This window comes from Pteronotus mesoamericanus, unplaced genomic scaffold (genome assembly GCF_021234165.1).
Source record: "Pteronotus mesoamericanus isolate MK-2021 breed Mesoamerican mustached bat unplaced genomic scaffold, CSHL_Meso_final contig_1, whole genome shotgun sequence".
Classification (NCBI taxonomy): domain Eukaryota; kingdom Metazoa; phylum Chordata; class Mammalia; order Chiroptera; family Mormoopidae; genus Pteronotus; species Pteronotus mesoamericanus.
In genome coordinates, this window is record NW_026554998.1 from 3,604,038 (window position 1) to 3,621,055 (window position 17,018).

Sequence of the window (17,018 nt, forward strand, 5' to 3'; positions counted from 1 at the left end):
CTGGAGGGCTGCTCCACCCCGCTCCCGGAGCTCAGGCCGAGCCTCCCGGGCACGTGGGGTGTGGCCCGACCGCAAGCCCCTGGTCCCCCGAGACACGCTGTCCTCAGAATCCCTCTCACGGGTCCTCCCCGTGGCCCTGGAGTGGTGACTGTCTAGGCACAGTCTCCCAGGTGAAACAAGCACCTACTGTGTGCCAGGTACCAGCAGGTCCAAGTAGACGCTTCCGGAGCCCATGAGCTCAGGCCCGTCGGTGAGACGGAGGGGCTTTGGGTGCCCAAAGGGTGCTTGGAGGGAGGCTGGAGAGGGACCCGTCAAGGAGCAGACATCTAGGTGGGGCCTGGAAAACGGGGGGATTTCAGCCTGTAGCCACGGTCTCCAGAAGGTGCCCCCGGACAGAGCCGGGAGCAGGGACAGCGCGGCGCCTAGCGCTCCGCCACGCCGGAGCTCGGAGCAGCCAGCGCTGGGCACGACGGCTGAGGCCGCAGGGCAGATGGGCCCCGTCCCTCAGAGGGGCTTGCGGAGGGCGGGTAGTGGGGGTCCAGGGCTGCGCTGGAGGCTGTCCTCCGGGGGCCTGGTGGAGGGCGAGGGGCCCCTGTTTCATTCCCTCGTGGCCACATCAGGTGTCTCAGGACCCTTTCCCCCAGAAGGTGGGTGTGAAGGGCCCGAGGCCCGTGGTGGGGAGCAGACAAGGCGTTTGCCCCGAGGAGAGGGGAGAGGGGACGCGTGCTGTGTGGGGGAGGGTCCTCCTCGGCTCCCCGCCCAGCCTCAGGGGCTCCCGGCGCCAGTGCCGGGGACGAAGGCCAGGTGCCCTATGGTTCATCCCCTCAAGAAGCCCCGAGGAGCGCGAAGGCGGGGGTGCATGCCTGCGTCTGTCTGTCTGTCTGTCTGTCCACACCCAGCACAGGGTCAGGGCACAGGTGGGAGAGCCCGCCAGTCCTCTGCAGCAGGACAGGGCCCCAGACAGCCCCGCCCCGCCCCGCCCCTGGGGTGACTGGAGCGGCAGTGCCCCCCGCGCCGAGGTCCAAGTGTCCCCCTGGAGAGTGGGCCTTGACTGAGGGCCCCCTGGGCCTGGCGGGGCGCAGGCACCTGTTGGTGAACGAGACCGGGCGTCCCTGCTGGGGCCTCCGGTGGGAAGGGGTAATGAGAGGAGCGAGCGAGCCCCCCTGGGAGAGAGGAGCGCAGCCACCAGGCAGGATCGGCCCCCCCCACACCGGTGCTGAAGGGGCTCTCAATTCCCTGTCCCCTTCTCTTTCCCACTCTGCCTCTCCTGCCGATGGGGACAGGGAGGGCCCAAGAGGAAGATGGCACGGACGCCAGCCCCAGCTCCGCCCGGTCCCTGCCCATCACCAACTCGTTCCCCAAGATGGTAAGCGGCCCCCTTCCCCCACCCCTCCTCTCCCCCCCTCTCCGACCCAGGGCACCCACCAGGCCCTCGCCTCCTCCCGAGCCAGCCTGTGTCCGCAGGAAGCTGCGGCCTGGGCCCGCCTTACGTTTATTTAAAGACGTTTCCAGGTCTCTTGATGTGTTTACACCTTGTGGCCACCTCCTCTCCCAACCCAGCACTTGATGGGAGGAAGAGATGGGCCTCCCAGGGGCTACAGCGCACTGCGCCGCTGCGGAAACTCTGCCACAGCCTTCCGGCCCCGGCGACCCTGGCCGCCTTGGGGGCCTGGTGGGAGGAGGCGGGTGGGGGGGCCAGCTGCTGGAACCCAGACGCCCCTGATCAAAGGCTTGGTGCCCCCTCACCCAGCCCAGCGCCCCCCCCACCTCAGCTCCAGCCCGCCCCCCCCACCTCAGCTCCAGCCCCCCCAGGCAGGGCCAGCGTGGGCTTAAGCCACCACCCCCTGCCCCTCCCCCAGCCAGGCCGCAGGAGGCTTGGGGTTAGCAGCTCTGACCCTGGGGGAAGCCCTGAGAAGCTTGTCAGCTCTGCTTCCAAAGCTGGGCCCTGGGGACCCCATAACCAGTGAGGCCTGTCTGCAGCTCTGGGGAGCGAAATCCAGGCTCCGCTGGAAGGCAGCCCTTGCCGGGAGCCAGCAGGCCTGGTTTGGAAGGGCCACCCCGTTGTCCCTATACATGCCAGGGGCGCGGGCCTCCGTCTGCTTCAGAGCCGGGGCCCACGGCCGGCGCAGCGGGGATGTGGCGCTCAGCCGGTGCGGGGTACAGGGCAGCGCCCTGGTTCCCAAGCCTCGGCCACTCCTGCCTGCGTCCTCCCCACCCCTCCCAAGGCGAGCAATGCGCACCAAGCTCGGCCACCGCAGCAAGGTCCCGCCGAGACCCTGCCAGCCCCACCCCCACATCGGGGGGGGGGGCGGCCACCTCTGTGTGAAACCCAGCCCCTGTGCACGTAACATCGACGCCCACGGACGTGCGACTCCCCGGCTCCCCTAACGCATCCGCGTGCATCCAAAGCAGCCCCACCGGAGCCGGTCCAGCATCATGTCCATCACGGCCGAGCCCCCGGGGAACGACTCCATCGTCCGGCGCTATAAGGAGGACGCGCCTCACCGGAGGTGGGTGACAGGCGCCTGTGCCTGCGTGCACCACTCTGCGCCCGCCCCCGCCCCGTCCCCGGGCCGCCGCGACGGGAGGCGGCGCGGTGCCCGCCCCGCAGAGGAGGAGGCTGAGGCTTGGAGAAGGGACACGTCCTCCCCAGAGCCACCCAGCTCGTGCTCAAAGACCAGCCTGTGCCCCTGTGCCCCGTGCCACCCAGAAATCGGGTTCCTGTGTCCCATGGCCCCCGGCTCAGCTTTTTCTGTCGAAGAGCAAGACACCCTGTGAATGGCCCCGCCTCCGGCTCCCTGTCCCCCTTCCTCTCAGAAGCCATCAGTGTCCCCAACAAGCAAAGCTGCAGGAGAGGCCCACCTGGGCACCAGGTGTTCCCAGGCCGCAGGCGTTAGGCATGGCCCACTCCAAGTCCGGGGCCACTGGGTGGCTCCGGAAGGGCCAGCAGCCCAGAGAAGCAGGTGCGGGGTGCGTGTGTCCGTCCTGTCCGGGGCCTGGCTTGGGCCCCGTTACTCTATCGCCAGAACCGCACACGGACAACGTAGACCACGCTGATGCCTCACTGCCGGCCCAGCCTGGCTGAGGGCGCTGGGCCGCTTCCGGCCCGTCCGAGCCCCAGGGGACCTTGGGTCCGCTGCGTCGCAGGAGAAGAGTGGCCAGGAGCAGGTGGCGCGTTGGGGACTCTGCCCGTCTGCGTGTCAGGCCCCTCCTCACGCGGCGAACGTGGCCTCTGCCAGCGGCCGGGCACCCGCCCTCCCTGCAGAGCGTCCAGCCTCACCCAGCCCTCCCGGAACTGAAGCCAGGATGCTCCAGAAGCTTCCCCTCCCTCGAGCGCCACGCACCCCGCACGGGAGCGCTCCCACATGCGAGCTCCCTGCGCCCCCCTCGTGTCTTGCAGTGCCATGGAAGAGGACAACGACAGTGTCGGGTTCGATGCCCTGGACCTGGACGGTGGGTGCCCAGCAGACCTGAGGCTTGACTTCGCAGGTTTGCAGAGGCCATGGCTGCCCGCAGCCAGCCAGGGCAAGGCCATGTCGCCCACGCCCTTCGCTCCAGCCAGGCCTGCGCGGCTGGAGCCCTGAGCACAGTAGGTCCTCGGGAACGCACGGGACGGATGCAGAGAGCATCGCAGGGGTGCCGTTTGCGCTCACAGAACTCGACCCTGTCGGCCACGCTGCCCGGCGCCAGAGGCGCCCGCAACCTTGTCCTTGGCGGTGTAGGCACTGGGGGCCGCCAGCTGCTGCCCAAGGCTCAGGGTTGACTTGGGTGTCTAAGAGAGAAGCTCCGTAGTCGTGGCCAGCGCCGCCGTGGGCGTGCCGGCTCTGTGTGCCTAGCCTGGCCCGACGGACTCCCAGCGACCCGGCAGAGGTGCCCTTGTCCTCGTTTTGCAGAAGACACGACCTTAGGGGAAGGCCCGGGAGGTGGAGGGGGGCCTGGAAGCAGGGGGGCCTCTTAAGAATCCGCTTGTTAGGCTGCTGACCCACCTGAACAAGACAAGTAGAAATGGGGAGCGGAGTCGGGGCTTGGTGTGGGCAGCAGCTGAGAGGCTCTGTCATCCCCGGGAAGGAGGTGCGGGGCGGGAGATCACCAGGCAGACCAAGGGCACGTGGTGGCCCCAGCCCGGCTGCCAGGACAGTCGGGATGTCACCTGGGCCAGAGAACAGTGCAGAGAGCCGGCTCGGGGTCTGCCAGCAGGGGGAGAGCGTGGGCGGCGGCGGCGCCGCCCCCACAGCCTCGAGGCCGGGTTCAGCCCCACGCGCATGGAGCCCCCATGCCTCGCCGGGCCCTCGTACAGATGCACGGGACACGCACTCATGTCCTCGAGTTCTTGCCGTGGCAGGTTGCGGCGCAGCTGTGGAACAGTAGGGCAGGCAGTGCAGAGTCCAGACCGGGAGCCCCGGGCAGGGGTGGTGGAGCGGGAAGGCTCCGGGCCTCTGAGATGGCTCAGCACCGTGAGGTGGCGGCAGCGTCCCCTGGCCCCCAGAGCTGCCAGCACGGAGGCTGGCCCCCCCACCGTGCCTCTACCCTGGCCACCTCCGGCCGCCAGCAGATAAAATGAAAGATGAGTGGCCTGCCTTAATTGGGGACCATGAGACGCTATCAAGTGTTAAAGCGAGGTTAGCACCTAATGGTGGCTGGGTAATGAGAGGAAGCAAAGGAGTTTTGGAAAGGGGAGGCGGTGAGTTCTGGGCAGCAGGCCAGATGCTTTTGCAGCGTCGGGACAAACTCCCTGTGCGGCGGCGCCTCCACTGCGGGCCCAGAGCAGGTGTGCGGGGCCGGGCCGAGCGGGGAGCGGAGGGCTTCCGCCAGGGGCCGGGCCTTGCCCTCCCTGCCCTGCCCCCCTCCCACAGGCCAGGAAGCGGGGAGATGGTAGGAGGGACCCAAAACGAAAACACGGAGCCCAGTTCAGAAAGAGAACTGGCAGCCGCTAAAGGAGGCCGTCTCTTCCCGGTACAAAAATGGGCCCTTAGACACCAGGGAGCTAGCGAGCTTCCTATGAAGGGGCTCCCGGGGACGGGGACTGGACCCTGCCCCTGCGGGGGCCTCGGGACGCTGCCTGACACGGCCCCTTCTCCGAGCTCCCGAGCCCGGGAGGGGCCCCGAGCCTGGCTGACCGCCCTCAGCCATCCCAGCGCGTCCAGGGAACGCCGGCGCTGCTGGGTCCTGAGGGGCCTCCGTTCCTTTGCAGACGACAGCCACGAGCGGTATTCCTTTGGACCCCCCTCCATCCACTCCTCCTCCTCCTCCCACCAGTCCGAGGGCCTGGACGCCTATGAGCTGGAGCAGGTCAACCTCATGTTCAGGAAGTTCTCTCTGGAAAGGTACTGCGGTCATGGGAAAGGGGACCCGGGGTGGGGGTGGCAGAGACAGGGCGAAGGCCATTCACCTCCTAAGCCCCCCACAGAGGGGACCATCCACGTCACCCCTGGAATCTGGAGCCCCGGTCTGGGGACCCTGCCATCCCCCAGTCAGAACACTTCCCCTGGAAAGGGCCCCGGGCCAGGCCCAGGGAGGAGAGGGGGCTCGCGGGGCCCACAGGGCTGGGCGGTCGCAACCTGGGTCCGCCCCGGCCCGTGCTCTCGAGCCGCAGCGGCGTCTGCCTTGGTCGCTGCCTGCGGCCGGAGCCCAGCCTGGCGCAGCCGGGGCCCCGTACACGCCTGAGCACCCCCCGGCCCAGGAGGCTGTGCCCCCTGGTTGTCCTGGTACAGGTGTCCCAGTTCCAGCTGCTGACGCCCGTTTCTCTTCCCGCCCAGACCCTTCCGGCCGTCTGTCACGTCGGTGGGGCAGGTGCGGGGCCCCGGGCCCTCGGTGCAGCACGCCACGCTGAGCGGCGACAGCCTCACCTCCCAGCTCACCCTGCTCGGGGGCAACGCGCGCGGGAGCTTCGTGCACTCAGTCAAGCCGGGCTCCCAGGCCGAGAAGGCGGGCCTGCACGAGGGCCTGCAGCTGCTGCTGGTGAGAGGCTGGGGCCTGGGGGCCGCGGCTCGCCCTTGACCTCTGCGCTGCCGGCGGAGGACACATCCCCCTCCTGCCAGCCTCGCCTCCAGGGGTCCCTCTCTGGGCCGTTGTGAGGCTGTGCGCATGCGTCTACACACACCTGCACACGGGGCTCCGGGTGGTGGGCAGCCAGGCCCCGTGAGGCGGGGAGCCCTCTGCCCGCACACGCTGAGTGGCCGCTGCGGGCAGATAGGCCTTCGTTTCTTGGAGGAGCCGTCCCGCCCTCCGGGCCCGCGGGAACGCAGTGCCTCTGCTTTCCAGCTGGAGGGCTGCATCAAGGGTGAGAAGCAGAGCGTCCCCTTGGACACGTGCACGAAGGAGGAGGCGCACTGGACCATCCAGAGGTGCAGCGGCCCCATCACGCTGCACTATAAAGTCAACCAGGAAGGTGAGGCCCCGGATCCCCCTCTCCCGGCCAGGCTGACACTGGCTGCCTCTGTCGGGCTTCCCAGCCCTGAGGGCGGAGTCAGCTCTGGGGTGGCCGCTCTGGCACGCGCAGGGCCATCGGGCCACACAGAGCCGGCCTTGCGCCATGGCTCCCGGGTCCACGCCAGCCAGGGCTGCCCCCGCCCCCCACCAGCCCGGCTCCCAGCAGCTTCCCCCAGCCCCCTCCTGGGCCAGGACTCCGGGCAGCGGGCGCCGAGCTCTGCCCGCCATTCCCCGCGGCCCAAGTTCTCATTCGTTCTCACCTCTGGGCTTTTTCCTGCATGATTATCTCTGCAGCTGGTCTTATTTTTAACCACCGGGGCTCATGAATGTTTCAACAGAGCATAAATAGCCACTTTCCCCCCGCCGCTCCCCGCTGCCGCCCGCCTGCCCGCAATCCTTCCCGGCAGCGCCTGGCCGGTGCGGAGGATGGTAACAATGCTGTGCCCCCAAACCAGGGCCCCTCCTCCTCTCAGCCCAGCTGGAGTCCCTGGGCGGTGTCCCCCAGAATTGTGCCGCGGAATAGCCCCGCAGTCTGGAGTTCGGCAAAGGAAAGGGCCCTGGCAGGCCCGTTTGTAGGGAGCCCCCGTTTCTCCATGAACCTGATCAGACAACCACACACCGCAGCGTGTGCGGGGCGGACGTTTGACAAGCGATTTCCGGGCCTGGCTGTCAGGACCATGTGCATGTCACTGCGTTCGTGCAGCTCCCTGCATGTGGCCCTGACTGGCGGATCGAAATTATGGGCTATGTCGCAGGCATTCATTCTGCGGCGTTTACCGTGTTTGTGGTTCATGCCCCACTTCCTTCCAGAGGGACTTGTAAAAGTTCACACTAGAGAGCAATGATGTTAAATAGGGTTAAAACAGCACACGCCGTGGTCCTACCACTTCAGAAAGCCCGTGGCAGTGTCTGCTCAGGCTAAACGTACGCATAGGCAGTGAACTGGTCATTCCACTTCCGTGACTGTACCCAAGAGAAATGAGCACACGCATCCACCAGAGATACATGTAACAAGGTTTATAGCAGCGTTACATGTAAGAGCCAGAAACAGCACCAACGTGTACACAAGAGAACAGAGAGCAACACCCAGCGGAGTAGCGCGCAGCGATGAAAAAGCGCGTGGCGCTCCATTACAGCATCGCAGGTGGCTCCCCCTGGCACGATATTGAGCGGTAGAAGCCAGGCGGGACCAGCACCTGCTGTTGGCTCCCCCCTGCATGAAGTGGGGCACGGCCGGTCTGCTGATCGCAGTCAGGGTAGCGGCTCCCCACAAAGGGTGTAGACAGAGAAGGGGCATGAGCGAGGGCTCTGAGTGGCGCTGGCCGGCTCGGACCCATCTGTGCAAAGGCATCAAGCTGAAGCCTTAAGGATGCTGCTGTGTACTGTGTGCACGTCACGCAGTGATTGAAGGGAAGGCAATAAAAACACAAGCACCGTGTAGAGGCAGGGGGCGCATGGAGGTCGTAGCAGAGATCCTAGATTTGTTGCAACTTGGCCCAAGGTTTAGCTCTGAAATTCCTGGCAGCCAGGACAATGAGGGGACCCGTCAGTGCCCCAGCCGCTCGTCCTCAGGGAGGACAGACGTTTCCCTGGCCACGGCTCCATGGGGAGCCCACGGGAGGGTTGGGGCGTATTCCTGGGGGCGGCACCGGCGCCACACACGCAGCCAGCACTGCGCGTGCCCCCCGCCCCGCAGGGTACCGGAAGCTGCTGAAGGACATGGAGGAGGGCCTCATCACCTCCGGCGACTCCTTCTACATCCGGCTGAACCTGAACATCTCCAGCCAGCTGGACGCGTGCTCCATGTCCCTGAAGTGTGACGATGTCGTGCACATCCGGGACACCATGTACCAGGACAAGCACGAGTGGCTGTGCGCGCGGGTCGACCCCTTCACGGACCACGACCTGGACGTGGGCACCATCCCCAGCTACAGCAGGTGAGGCCGGGCCGGGCGGGCGGGGCTGGCGGCTCAGCCGCAGGGCTTGCGGCGGGGCCTCCGCCTGTTGAGCGGCGAGGCCCTGCCCCCTCCCCGCCGGGAAGCCTCCCCAGGGACGCCGCTGTCTCCCTGAACCCCAGCGCGCCCTCTCGGCCGTCCCGGCACGGCTGGGCTCTTCATTTTCGTCCTCGTGTTCGCTGGCCCCTCCCTCCCCGACATCGGTCCATAGGTCCGTGGCAGTGCCAGTAGCTGCCGGGGGCTGAGCGCCAGCCCCCTGCCCCGGTAGATGCACGGGCGTCGGTAAAGCTTCTGTAAACTCTGGCACCGCTGCTCAGCCAGCCCCGCGAGGGCAGCCTCAGGGGGCCCAGCTTCCAGATGAGGAAACTGAGGCTTACCGAAGTTGCCCAGGGGCTTTGCCCAGCACCAGTCCGACGGCACCGGCGGCAGGATGGCGCCGTGGCCGCCTCCGGGGACCTCAGAGCTCCTGTCCTGAGGCCCCGCCTCCCTCTCCTCCCCAGAGCCCAGCAGCTCCTCCTGGTCAAGCTGCAGCGGCTGATGCACAGGGGCAGCCGGGAGGAGGCGGACACCGCCCACCACACCCTGCGGGCTCTCCGGGTAGGTCGCCGGCACCCTGCCCTCCTGGGCTTTGGAGGGATCACCGATGGGAGCCGTTAAGGGCAGGCAATGAAGGGCCCCTGGGGACGTGGCTCTCAGGAGCCGGGCAGCCCCTCCGGGTGGAGCCCACCCTCGGCCCCCACGGCCTCTGACCGGAGCCACGCGGTGGCCGAGCAGGGGCTGCTGTCTCCACGGGGACACGCCCGGGCTCCTCTTGCCCTCTGAGCAGGCCCCTCCCGGGTGGGGCTCCCACGACTGGCAGTTCCCGTCGGCACGGAGGGGCCGGGGCACACGGCTCGGGTCCTCGGTGGAGCTCACATGTCCTGCCGAGCCCGCAGGCCTGACAGACGGACGCACTGATTTCAGAACACGCTGCAGCCTGAAGAACCGCTCCCCGCCGGGGACCCGCGGGTCAGCCCCCGCCTCTCGAGAGCAAGCTTCCTCTTCGGCCAGCTCCTTCAGGTGCGGCCCCCCAGCGCCACCTGACTCCCCCCCGCCCACATCCGTCACGGTCGCGGCCCTGTCCCCTCCCCCCGAGAACAGAGGCCGTATCCAAACAACAGCAGCGTCACCTCGGCCGTCCCAGTTCATCCCCCCAGCGACAGGTCGGGAGTCCGCCTCTGCGTCTGTTCAAAGCAGAGCCCGCGTTCACAAAAGATCTGAGGGTGCTTATGGCTAAAACACTGAACCCAGCCGGTGAAACATGACTAGGAAACCCAGCACCTGTATCTGGGGAAAGGGAAACAAACGTTTCAGACACCTGCGTCACCTCAGTCCCTCAGACTGCGAATGAAAGTTACCTCTGAGCATCCCGGCAGTCCAGGGGAAAAGGGAAACCAGCAGAGTCTTCAGATCTTCTCTGACCACCAAAATATTGTAGCTCTTTGGGACAAAATTTTTTTTCTTTTGTACTTGGTTCTAAAACTTAGTTCTTAGTTCTGTTTTTTTCATAGATCATTATCCAAGGACCGTTGAGTAGCATAGTGGGTGGTGTCAAGAAATGATTTGACGTAAATACTGGGCAAGCATCCAACCTGGCTGTCCCCCCATCACTGGGGGACAAAAGCCGAGGCGGTCATATTAAGAGGTGGCCCCGTGGGCGCATTCTTGTGCTAGTGAGGTCCCGGGGAGCTAGTGTGTCACTGCATTGCTCCGTCCTGACTGGGGACATGGGAAACCCGGAGGCACGGTGTGAGCCCGGAGTCCAGGCAGATATGCGAACAAGTAGCAGAAGGGAGCCCTGGTGAGGTCCGGGCGCTCGAAAGGCGGCACCACGCGAGAACATGCGTCTCCGCCTGTGGGCCACGCCCGCTGAAACTCGAGGGTCGCTGAACCGCAGAGCAGGCGGAGGTCCCGCTCCCGGGGTCGGCCTCCCTGCAGGGCCGCCTGCGGGGTGTGGCGGAGCCTGTGTCTGGGCCCCCCAGGGGGCAGCCCTTTTGCCCCCGGACTCCTCTCTGAGCAGGTGCTGCCCGAGGAGGGCCGAGGACAAAGGGCAGGGGACGCAGAGAGCAGGGTCCTGGGAGGCGAGGTTCTGCCTGCGCCCACCGGGTGGGCCGGTTGGGTGCCCCCAGTCCCACCGTGCCTGCAGAGCCGCACCCCAGGTCTGCGGGATGCTGATAGGTCTGCCCGAGTGCGGGCTGAGGGGCTGGGTCGGGTCGGACGCGGGAGCGGGAACAACAGCCGCCTCCCCCCACTGTCCTCCAGTTCGTCAGCAGGTCTGAGAACAAGTACAAGCGGATGAACAGCAACGAGCGGGTGCGCATCGTGCCGGGGAGCCCGCGGGGCGGCCTGGCCCGGCCCTCTCTGGACGCCACCAAGCTCCTGACCGACAAGCAGGAAGGTATGGCGCTGACCGCCTGCTCCCCGCCCCCCTCAGGCCCGGCGGTCTCAGGGGTCCCCGCAAAGGGGGCTGGGACGCCTGCTCCCCCCACATGGGGGTGCCACCCGGGGAGGATCTGCTGGGGGGGCATCCCGCCCGGCCCCCCCTACCAACGCCCGCTACAGTTGGTTTGCACCCAGATGCCCATGTTAATTGGAGCTGTTTGCTGTGGAGTGTTTGCTTATTGATTTCCCTCCCCGGCGCGTGCTCTTGCCATTTATCAAGCCAACGAGGGGCACCAGGGCACAGTACCCCCTGCAGGGCCCTGCTGCTGGCCAGAGGAGGGCGGGGACTCTGGGAGCTCGGACAAGCAGGCCAGCAGACGAAGCCCACAACAAGCCTCTGGTTTCCGGAGAGGCCGTTCCTCCAGCTGCCTGGGGCTCCCGCGTCCCAGCCTCGGGGGATGGAAAAGGCGGAAAGGAGGCCCGGCCGCTCCCTGCCCCTGTCCCCAGGGGCGTCCAGGGCTCCTGCAGCCGGCCCCAAGCCCCGCCTGGCCGGCCCTGCCCCTGGTGGGCTCCTACCAGGCCCTCGCTCCCGCCAGGGTTTGCCTAGAGAGGGGCTGCTGCAGCCCCCTCCCTGCCCAGGCCCCCCCTTGAGCAGCCCGCCCTGGCCCTCCTGCTCCAAGCCTCTGCCTCAGAGCTCAGCGCTGTCTGAAGTGACCGAGCTTGTGTTTGTGACCTGCTCCTTGTCTGCCTTCTGCCTCACGGCCCTCCTGGCCTGCAGCGTCGAGAGGCAGGGCCGTGTGCCTGGCACAGGGCCTGGCCCGCGATCACTTCCTGGACGGCCCAGGGCGTCCTGGGTGCCGCACATGGGCTTGCCGCTGGCCGTCGTCTTCCAGAGCGAGCCCCCGGGTCCACTCTCCCCAGAAAGCCTCCGCGGGGCCCAAGGGCACCCAGGCCTTCGTGCCCCCGCCTGGGCTGGCAGGCCGGGGTCTCACCACCAGCCCTCTTCTGTCCCCTCCCAGAGCTGGACCCCGAGAGCGAGCTCAGCAAGAACTTCAGCCTGATCCCCTACAGCCTGGTGCGCGCCTTCCACTGCGAGCGCCGCCGGCCGGTGCTCTTCACGCCCACCATGCTGGCCAAGGCGCTGGTTCAGAAGCTGCTTAACTCGGGGGGTGCGATGGAGTTCACCATGTGCAAGCCCGGTGAGCACTCCCGCACGGGACCCCGGAGCCGTCCGCCCCGCGCCCCCCGGTCACACCCCACATGGGGCTACGGGAGCGGGAGGAGCGAGGGAGCCGCCGTGCTCCTTCCGGCCTGGCGTGGGCGGGAGGTCTGCACACCTGCGCCCGCCTGTCCAGGTGCACAGTGGCCTGGAGCCAGGACAGCAGGCCTTCGCTCCCCCGTTTCACACTGAGGGCGAAAGGATGAGGGCCGCAGAGTCGGCCAGGAAGCTCAGCTTGGGGTCCCCGCTCTGGGCCCTTATGTGGGAGGCAAGCCGCCCCCTCACTGAGTTCTGCATCCTCGTGAGACAGGAGGACAATGATAGGTAGACAGACGAACTGATGGGTGGGTAGATGGGTGAATGGTTGGATCAATGGGTGAATGGGTGGGTGGGAGGGAGGGAGGGAGGGATGGATGGATAGATAGATGGGTGAATGGTTGGATGGATGGATGAGGAGATGGACTGGTGGGTGGGTAGATGGTTGGATGGATAGAAGGCTGGGTGGGTGGGTGGGTGGATGATTGGATAGATGGGTAGATGGGCAGGTGGATGGATGGATGGGGAGATGGGTAGACTGGTGGGTAGGTGGATGGATGGATGGATGGATGGATGGATGGATGCAGTGTGGATGGGTAGATGGGTGGGTGCGTGGGTGGGGCAGGAAATCCTTCATGATAGGCACCTGATGATCAGTATTACAACACAGTGCCCACGCTCCACCGTCCAATGAACCTTATTGCTGAAAAGCCAGGCCAGGAGCACTCACAGAACACTAACCAGCTGTTCTGTTGCCGGGAGGCGTGTCCTTGGCCACGCCCCCAAGGAGCCTCCCCGGCTGCGGCAGGAGGCGGGGTCTACTTACACAAGGCCCGAGGGGACTGGGTCATGGGGTTCTGTCCAGCCCAGAGAGGGTGGCAGAGTCTGAACAGGACGGTGGGCCCCGCGCCACCTTGTGCCTCCCTCGGGACCGGCCCCCTCCCCACAGATGTTGTCACGAGAGATGAGTTCCTCCGGAAGCAGAAGTCGCAGCCCATCATCTACTCCCGAGAGAAGAACCCCAACACCTTCGAGTGCATCGTCCCCGCCAACATCGAGGCTGTGGCGGCCAAGGTGAAGCAGGGCTGCGGGCCAGACGGGGTGGCACATGCCCAACCACTCACCGCGGCTGGGCCAGCGCCGGATGCCTCCCGGCTGTCGCCTCTGTGGCGGGCCCCCCTTCCGCGCCGCCCCAGCTCTGGCCTCATGTTTTGAAGCCTCCGCTTCCTGCCGGCCTCGTCCTGGCGCTGTGGTCCCAGTGTGTGCTGTTGAGGGACGTGTGTGTGTTTGGCTGTGACAAGGGCCCGCGGGAGGGTGCATGTCCGGGCAGGAGCCGGGGTCAGCAAGGGGGTGGCAGAGGTCCTGTCTGTCAGATGAGGGGAAAGGGAGCACAGCAGGGTGGTGGCCGTGCGTGATCCTGAGTCTCCCGGGGCCAGGTGACAGGGCCCTCAGCACCAAGCTGCCCCCCGTCCAGGGCTTTGTGGAGGCACAGCACCGACCTGGGGCGGTGACCTTGGGGGCGGCAGGCACAGGCGCCCCAGCCAGGGACTCCACATGTGCCATCCCGCACCCTCCCAGCACGGCCCCTCCCACAGACAGAAGCACAAGCTCGAAAGCCTGGGCCGCGGGGGGCGGCGGGGCGGGGGGCTCGGCCGGCGGACGGGCTGGAAGATGGGTGTGCGGGTGGGAGCTGGGGTGGTGTCCCCTGAGAGAGCGGTGCCGCCCGACATGTGTGTCTGTCAGGCGGCCGGGCAGCGGCTGCGCTGGAGGAGGGGGCAGTGGTCGGAAGGAGCATGGGGGCACTGGGACGGGCGCTGCCCGCGCCCGCGCGGCAGCCTGAGCCCCGCCGGCACGCTGGATCCCACAGTCCGCTGGCCGCAGCCTGGGAGCACGTGCCGCTCTCCAGTCATCCTCTATGTCAGTGCGAAGGTGGCCTGTTTCTGAAGTGACACCTTCTGCCAAACAGGGAGTGTCCCGTTTCAGAAATGGGGAGCTCGTGGGCACCAGGGGACCTTGTGGACACCCCAGGAACGCCGGCCACCCCTCGCCTCTCACGTGGGCTCTGCCCCTTGCCCGGCACCGAGAATGCCTTCACAGGCCGCAGCGAGCGCTGGTGTTCTGGACGCCGAGTTCATGTCCATGAAGAGCCCCCCCACCAGCACCCCGCGGCCAACCCACCCAGCCCAGCGCCTGTCTCTGCACAGCAGAGAGGCGCCAAGCCTCCAGGAGCGGGCCTCGCCTGGGGTCGCTCCCGGGTTGGCGGCGGCTCTCCGGGCCCTCGGCCTGCCCGCGTCCCAGGCCCTTCACCGGCTGGAGCAGCGGGTGGACCCGCCGCTGACCACCGCCCTCTCCTTGCAGAACAAGCACTGCCTGCTGGAGGCCGGGATCAGCTGCACCCGAGAGCTGATCAAGTCCCGGATCTACCCCATCGTGCTCTTCGTCCGGGTGTCGGAGAAGAACATCAAGAAGTTCAGGTAGGGCTCCGAGCCCCACCCCGCGCCCAGAGCACCCTTCCTTCCCCACCACCATGGCCGAGCACAGCGGCGCAGCGGTCTGGGGGGCGAGGAGGGAGGGCTGGTTTGGGCCCCCGCCAAGGCCGTGCGGTGGGTGTGTCGAAGTCTTAGCTGCGGGGTCTGATCGGAGAGGGGCCGGGATGACCTCGAGGCCCAGGCCTGTCTGTGCCAGGCGTCCTCGCCCACCCGCCTGCAACCAAGCTGCACTGAGGCCACTCTATTCTGCCACCTAATGCGGCAGAGCGCCTGCTAAGTGCCAGGACCTAGGGAACCCGTGAGCGAGCAGACGAGACCCAAGCGCCCACCTGACCACGGCACACACGGCCGAATGGCCGGGCCCAGCCCAAAGCCGGCACAAGCCGGCGGGCGCCGGGGAGGCGCAGCTGCTGGGGGATCCAGGGAGCAGGCTCCTCACAGGTGAGACACAGGGTCACCATAGGACGCAGCCCACCCGCTCCCGGCTTGACCCGGAGAACTGAGAGCAGGGCCCCAGCAGGCGCGTGCATGCCCACGTGTGCGGCGCGGCTGCGCACAACAGCCGCCGGGTATCCACGGGTGGACCAGCGGGGGAGCAAATGGGCCCGTTTCTCCATTGGACTGTTGATCGGCCTGTAAAGGGAAGGGAATTCTGACCCGTGAAATGTGGGTGGACCTGAAGGGACAGGAGGACTGTGTGCTCAGTGAAATCCCCCAGACACAGAGGACAAAGCTGTCCCATCCCACTTCTGCGAGCCCCCCTCCCCCCCCCAGGAGCCAACTTCACAGGGACAGGAAATGGGAGGGCGGGGCCCGGGGCCAGGGCGCGGAGGGCGTGGGAGCTCCCTGGGGACAGAGTCTCAGTTTGGGAAGGTGAGAAAATCCTGGAGGCAGTAGTGGGGACGGTTGCACAACCGTGTAAATAAACTTACCTCTGAACTGCACGCTTAAGAATGACTAGATGGCCACTTGTGTTTTATGTGATTTTACCACAATTAAAAGGTAAAAAAAGGTTTTTTGTTTAATCCCCACCTCTTGGGCTTTCCGTAGCAAACAGAATAAAGGGCTCCATGTGCCGTGTGCTGGAAGGCGGGCAGCCACCACGGAGAAGCACACAGAGAAAGGGCGGCCGGTGGGGGCAGCTGGGGTGGCCAGCAGCGGGGGGCGGCAGGGAGGCACAGTGGCCGCACACCACGGGGACCGGCCTGCAGCCTCACCCTGTGCCCGCAGGAAGATGCTGCCCCGGCCGGAGACGGAGGAGGAGTTCCTGCGCCTGTGCCGGCTGAAGGAGAAGGAGCTGGAAGCCCTGCCCTGCCTGTACGCCACCGTGGAGCCCGACATGTGGGGCAGCGTGGAGGAGCTGCTCCGCGTCATCAAGGACAAGATCGGCGAGGAGCAGCGCAAGACCGTCTGGGTGGACGAGGACCAGCTGTGAGCGCGCAGCCCTGAGTCGAGCGGACTCGGGAGGGGCGTCAGGCCCCACCAGGCAGCGCTGTGGGGGCGAGGGCCTCGTGTGGCCCGTAGAGCCGCCCCAGCCTAGGGGCTCCGTCCCACCCAGGTGGAGCCCCTCCAGGGAGCCCTGGGGGCGGATGCCTCCAGAGGGAGCGGGGGACGGCTTATTCTGCCAGGGCTGACCCCGCTGAGGGGCCTGCGGCTGCTGGCGTCAGCGGGGAGGCGGGGCCCCGCTGGGGACAGGAAGCCAGGCCGAGGCCGGCGGCCCCGCAGGAGCAGAGCAGCAGTTGAATGTAATGGATGGAACAGGTGCACTGCCTGTGAGGCGGGGGGCCCTGCAGGCCAGGCGCCCGCCTGCCCTGGGGACGCACAATGTGCACATTCCCAGGCAGGGGATTGGGCGGAAGGGAAAGTGCGCCATACCATTATTTTTCTCGCATTAAAATTTCTCTACTTCCTCGTTTCGACCATCTTTTTAATTTAATAGTTTGCACGGGGGTTCAGATCTCGGCACCCTCCCAACCTGCAGGCCGCTGCCAGCCAGCTTAGCTGAGGCTCCGTGTCATGCTGGGTGAAGGTCGAGGGACCGTCCGTCGCCATTGTCGCAGGACAGGCCAGGTTTACACTTGGGTTTGGGGCTCATGACTAAGATGCATCCTGATTCGGACCATCCGTTATGGCTGCCCTGGGAAAGGCCCGTCCTTGGGAGGCCTTGCTGTCCAAGCCCCTGCGTCCGCCCCTCCAGCTCCAGCGCGGAGGCCAGGCAGCCCCTGCTCAGCACACCCACGCATGTTCTCCATCTCTGGCTAGTGATCCTGCACACAGCCTCTCTGCATCCTTCAGCTCAGGAGGGGTCCTTCAGGGTGAGGCCCCATCTGTGTTTGCTCCCAGTACCAGGAGCGGGGCAGGGGGGCGGGGAGGGCGTTGTAGGAAAGCTATGCTTCCCTCCACAGCAGCAGCTAGCAGAGGCCCTGTGTTCTAGAACGATTGTTCTTGACCCCTATGATGCAAATTTTG

At 66.6% G+C, this 17,018-nt stretch overlaps 1 protein-coding gene across 1 annotated transcript in view; it reads left to right on the plus strand.

The window, feature by feature from the left end:
- The window catches only part of CARD11 (caspase recruitment domain family member 11), a 71,148-nt gene extending 55,164 nt beyond the window's left edge, over positions 1-15,984 (plus strand). The window contains exons 12-25 of the mRNA XM_054561818.1: positions 1,284-1,366; positions 2,410-2,510; positions 3,401-3,453; positions 5,192-5,324; positions 5,757-5,958; positions 6,262-6,388; positions 8,126-8,366; positions 8,885-8,981; positions 9,348-9,443; positions 10,686-10,821; positions 11,825-12,004; positions 13,010-13,134; positions 14,419-14,534; positions 15,780-15,984. Coding sequence (XP_054417793.1) covers positions 1,284-1,366; positions 2,410-2,510; positions 3,401-3,453; positions 5,192-5,324; positions 5,757-5,958; positions 6,262-6,388; positions 8,126-8,366; positions 8,885-8,981; positions 9,348-9,443; positions 10,686-10,821; positions 11,825-12,004; positions 13,010-13,134; positions 14,419-14,534; positions 15,780-15,984 — 1,895 coding nt within the window. The remainder of the gene's footprint in view (positions 1-1,283; positions 1,367-2,409; positions 2,511-3,400; positions 3,454-5,191; positions 5,325-5,756; positions 5,959-6,261; positions 6,389-8,125; positions 8,367-8,884; positions 8,982-9,347; positions 9,444-10,685; positions 10,822-11,824; positions 12,005-13,009; positions 13,135-14,418; positions 14,535-15,779) is intronic.
- The last annotated feature ends 1,034 nt before the right edge of the window (positions 15,985-17,018 follow it).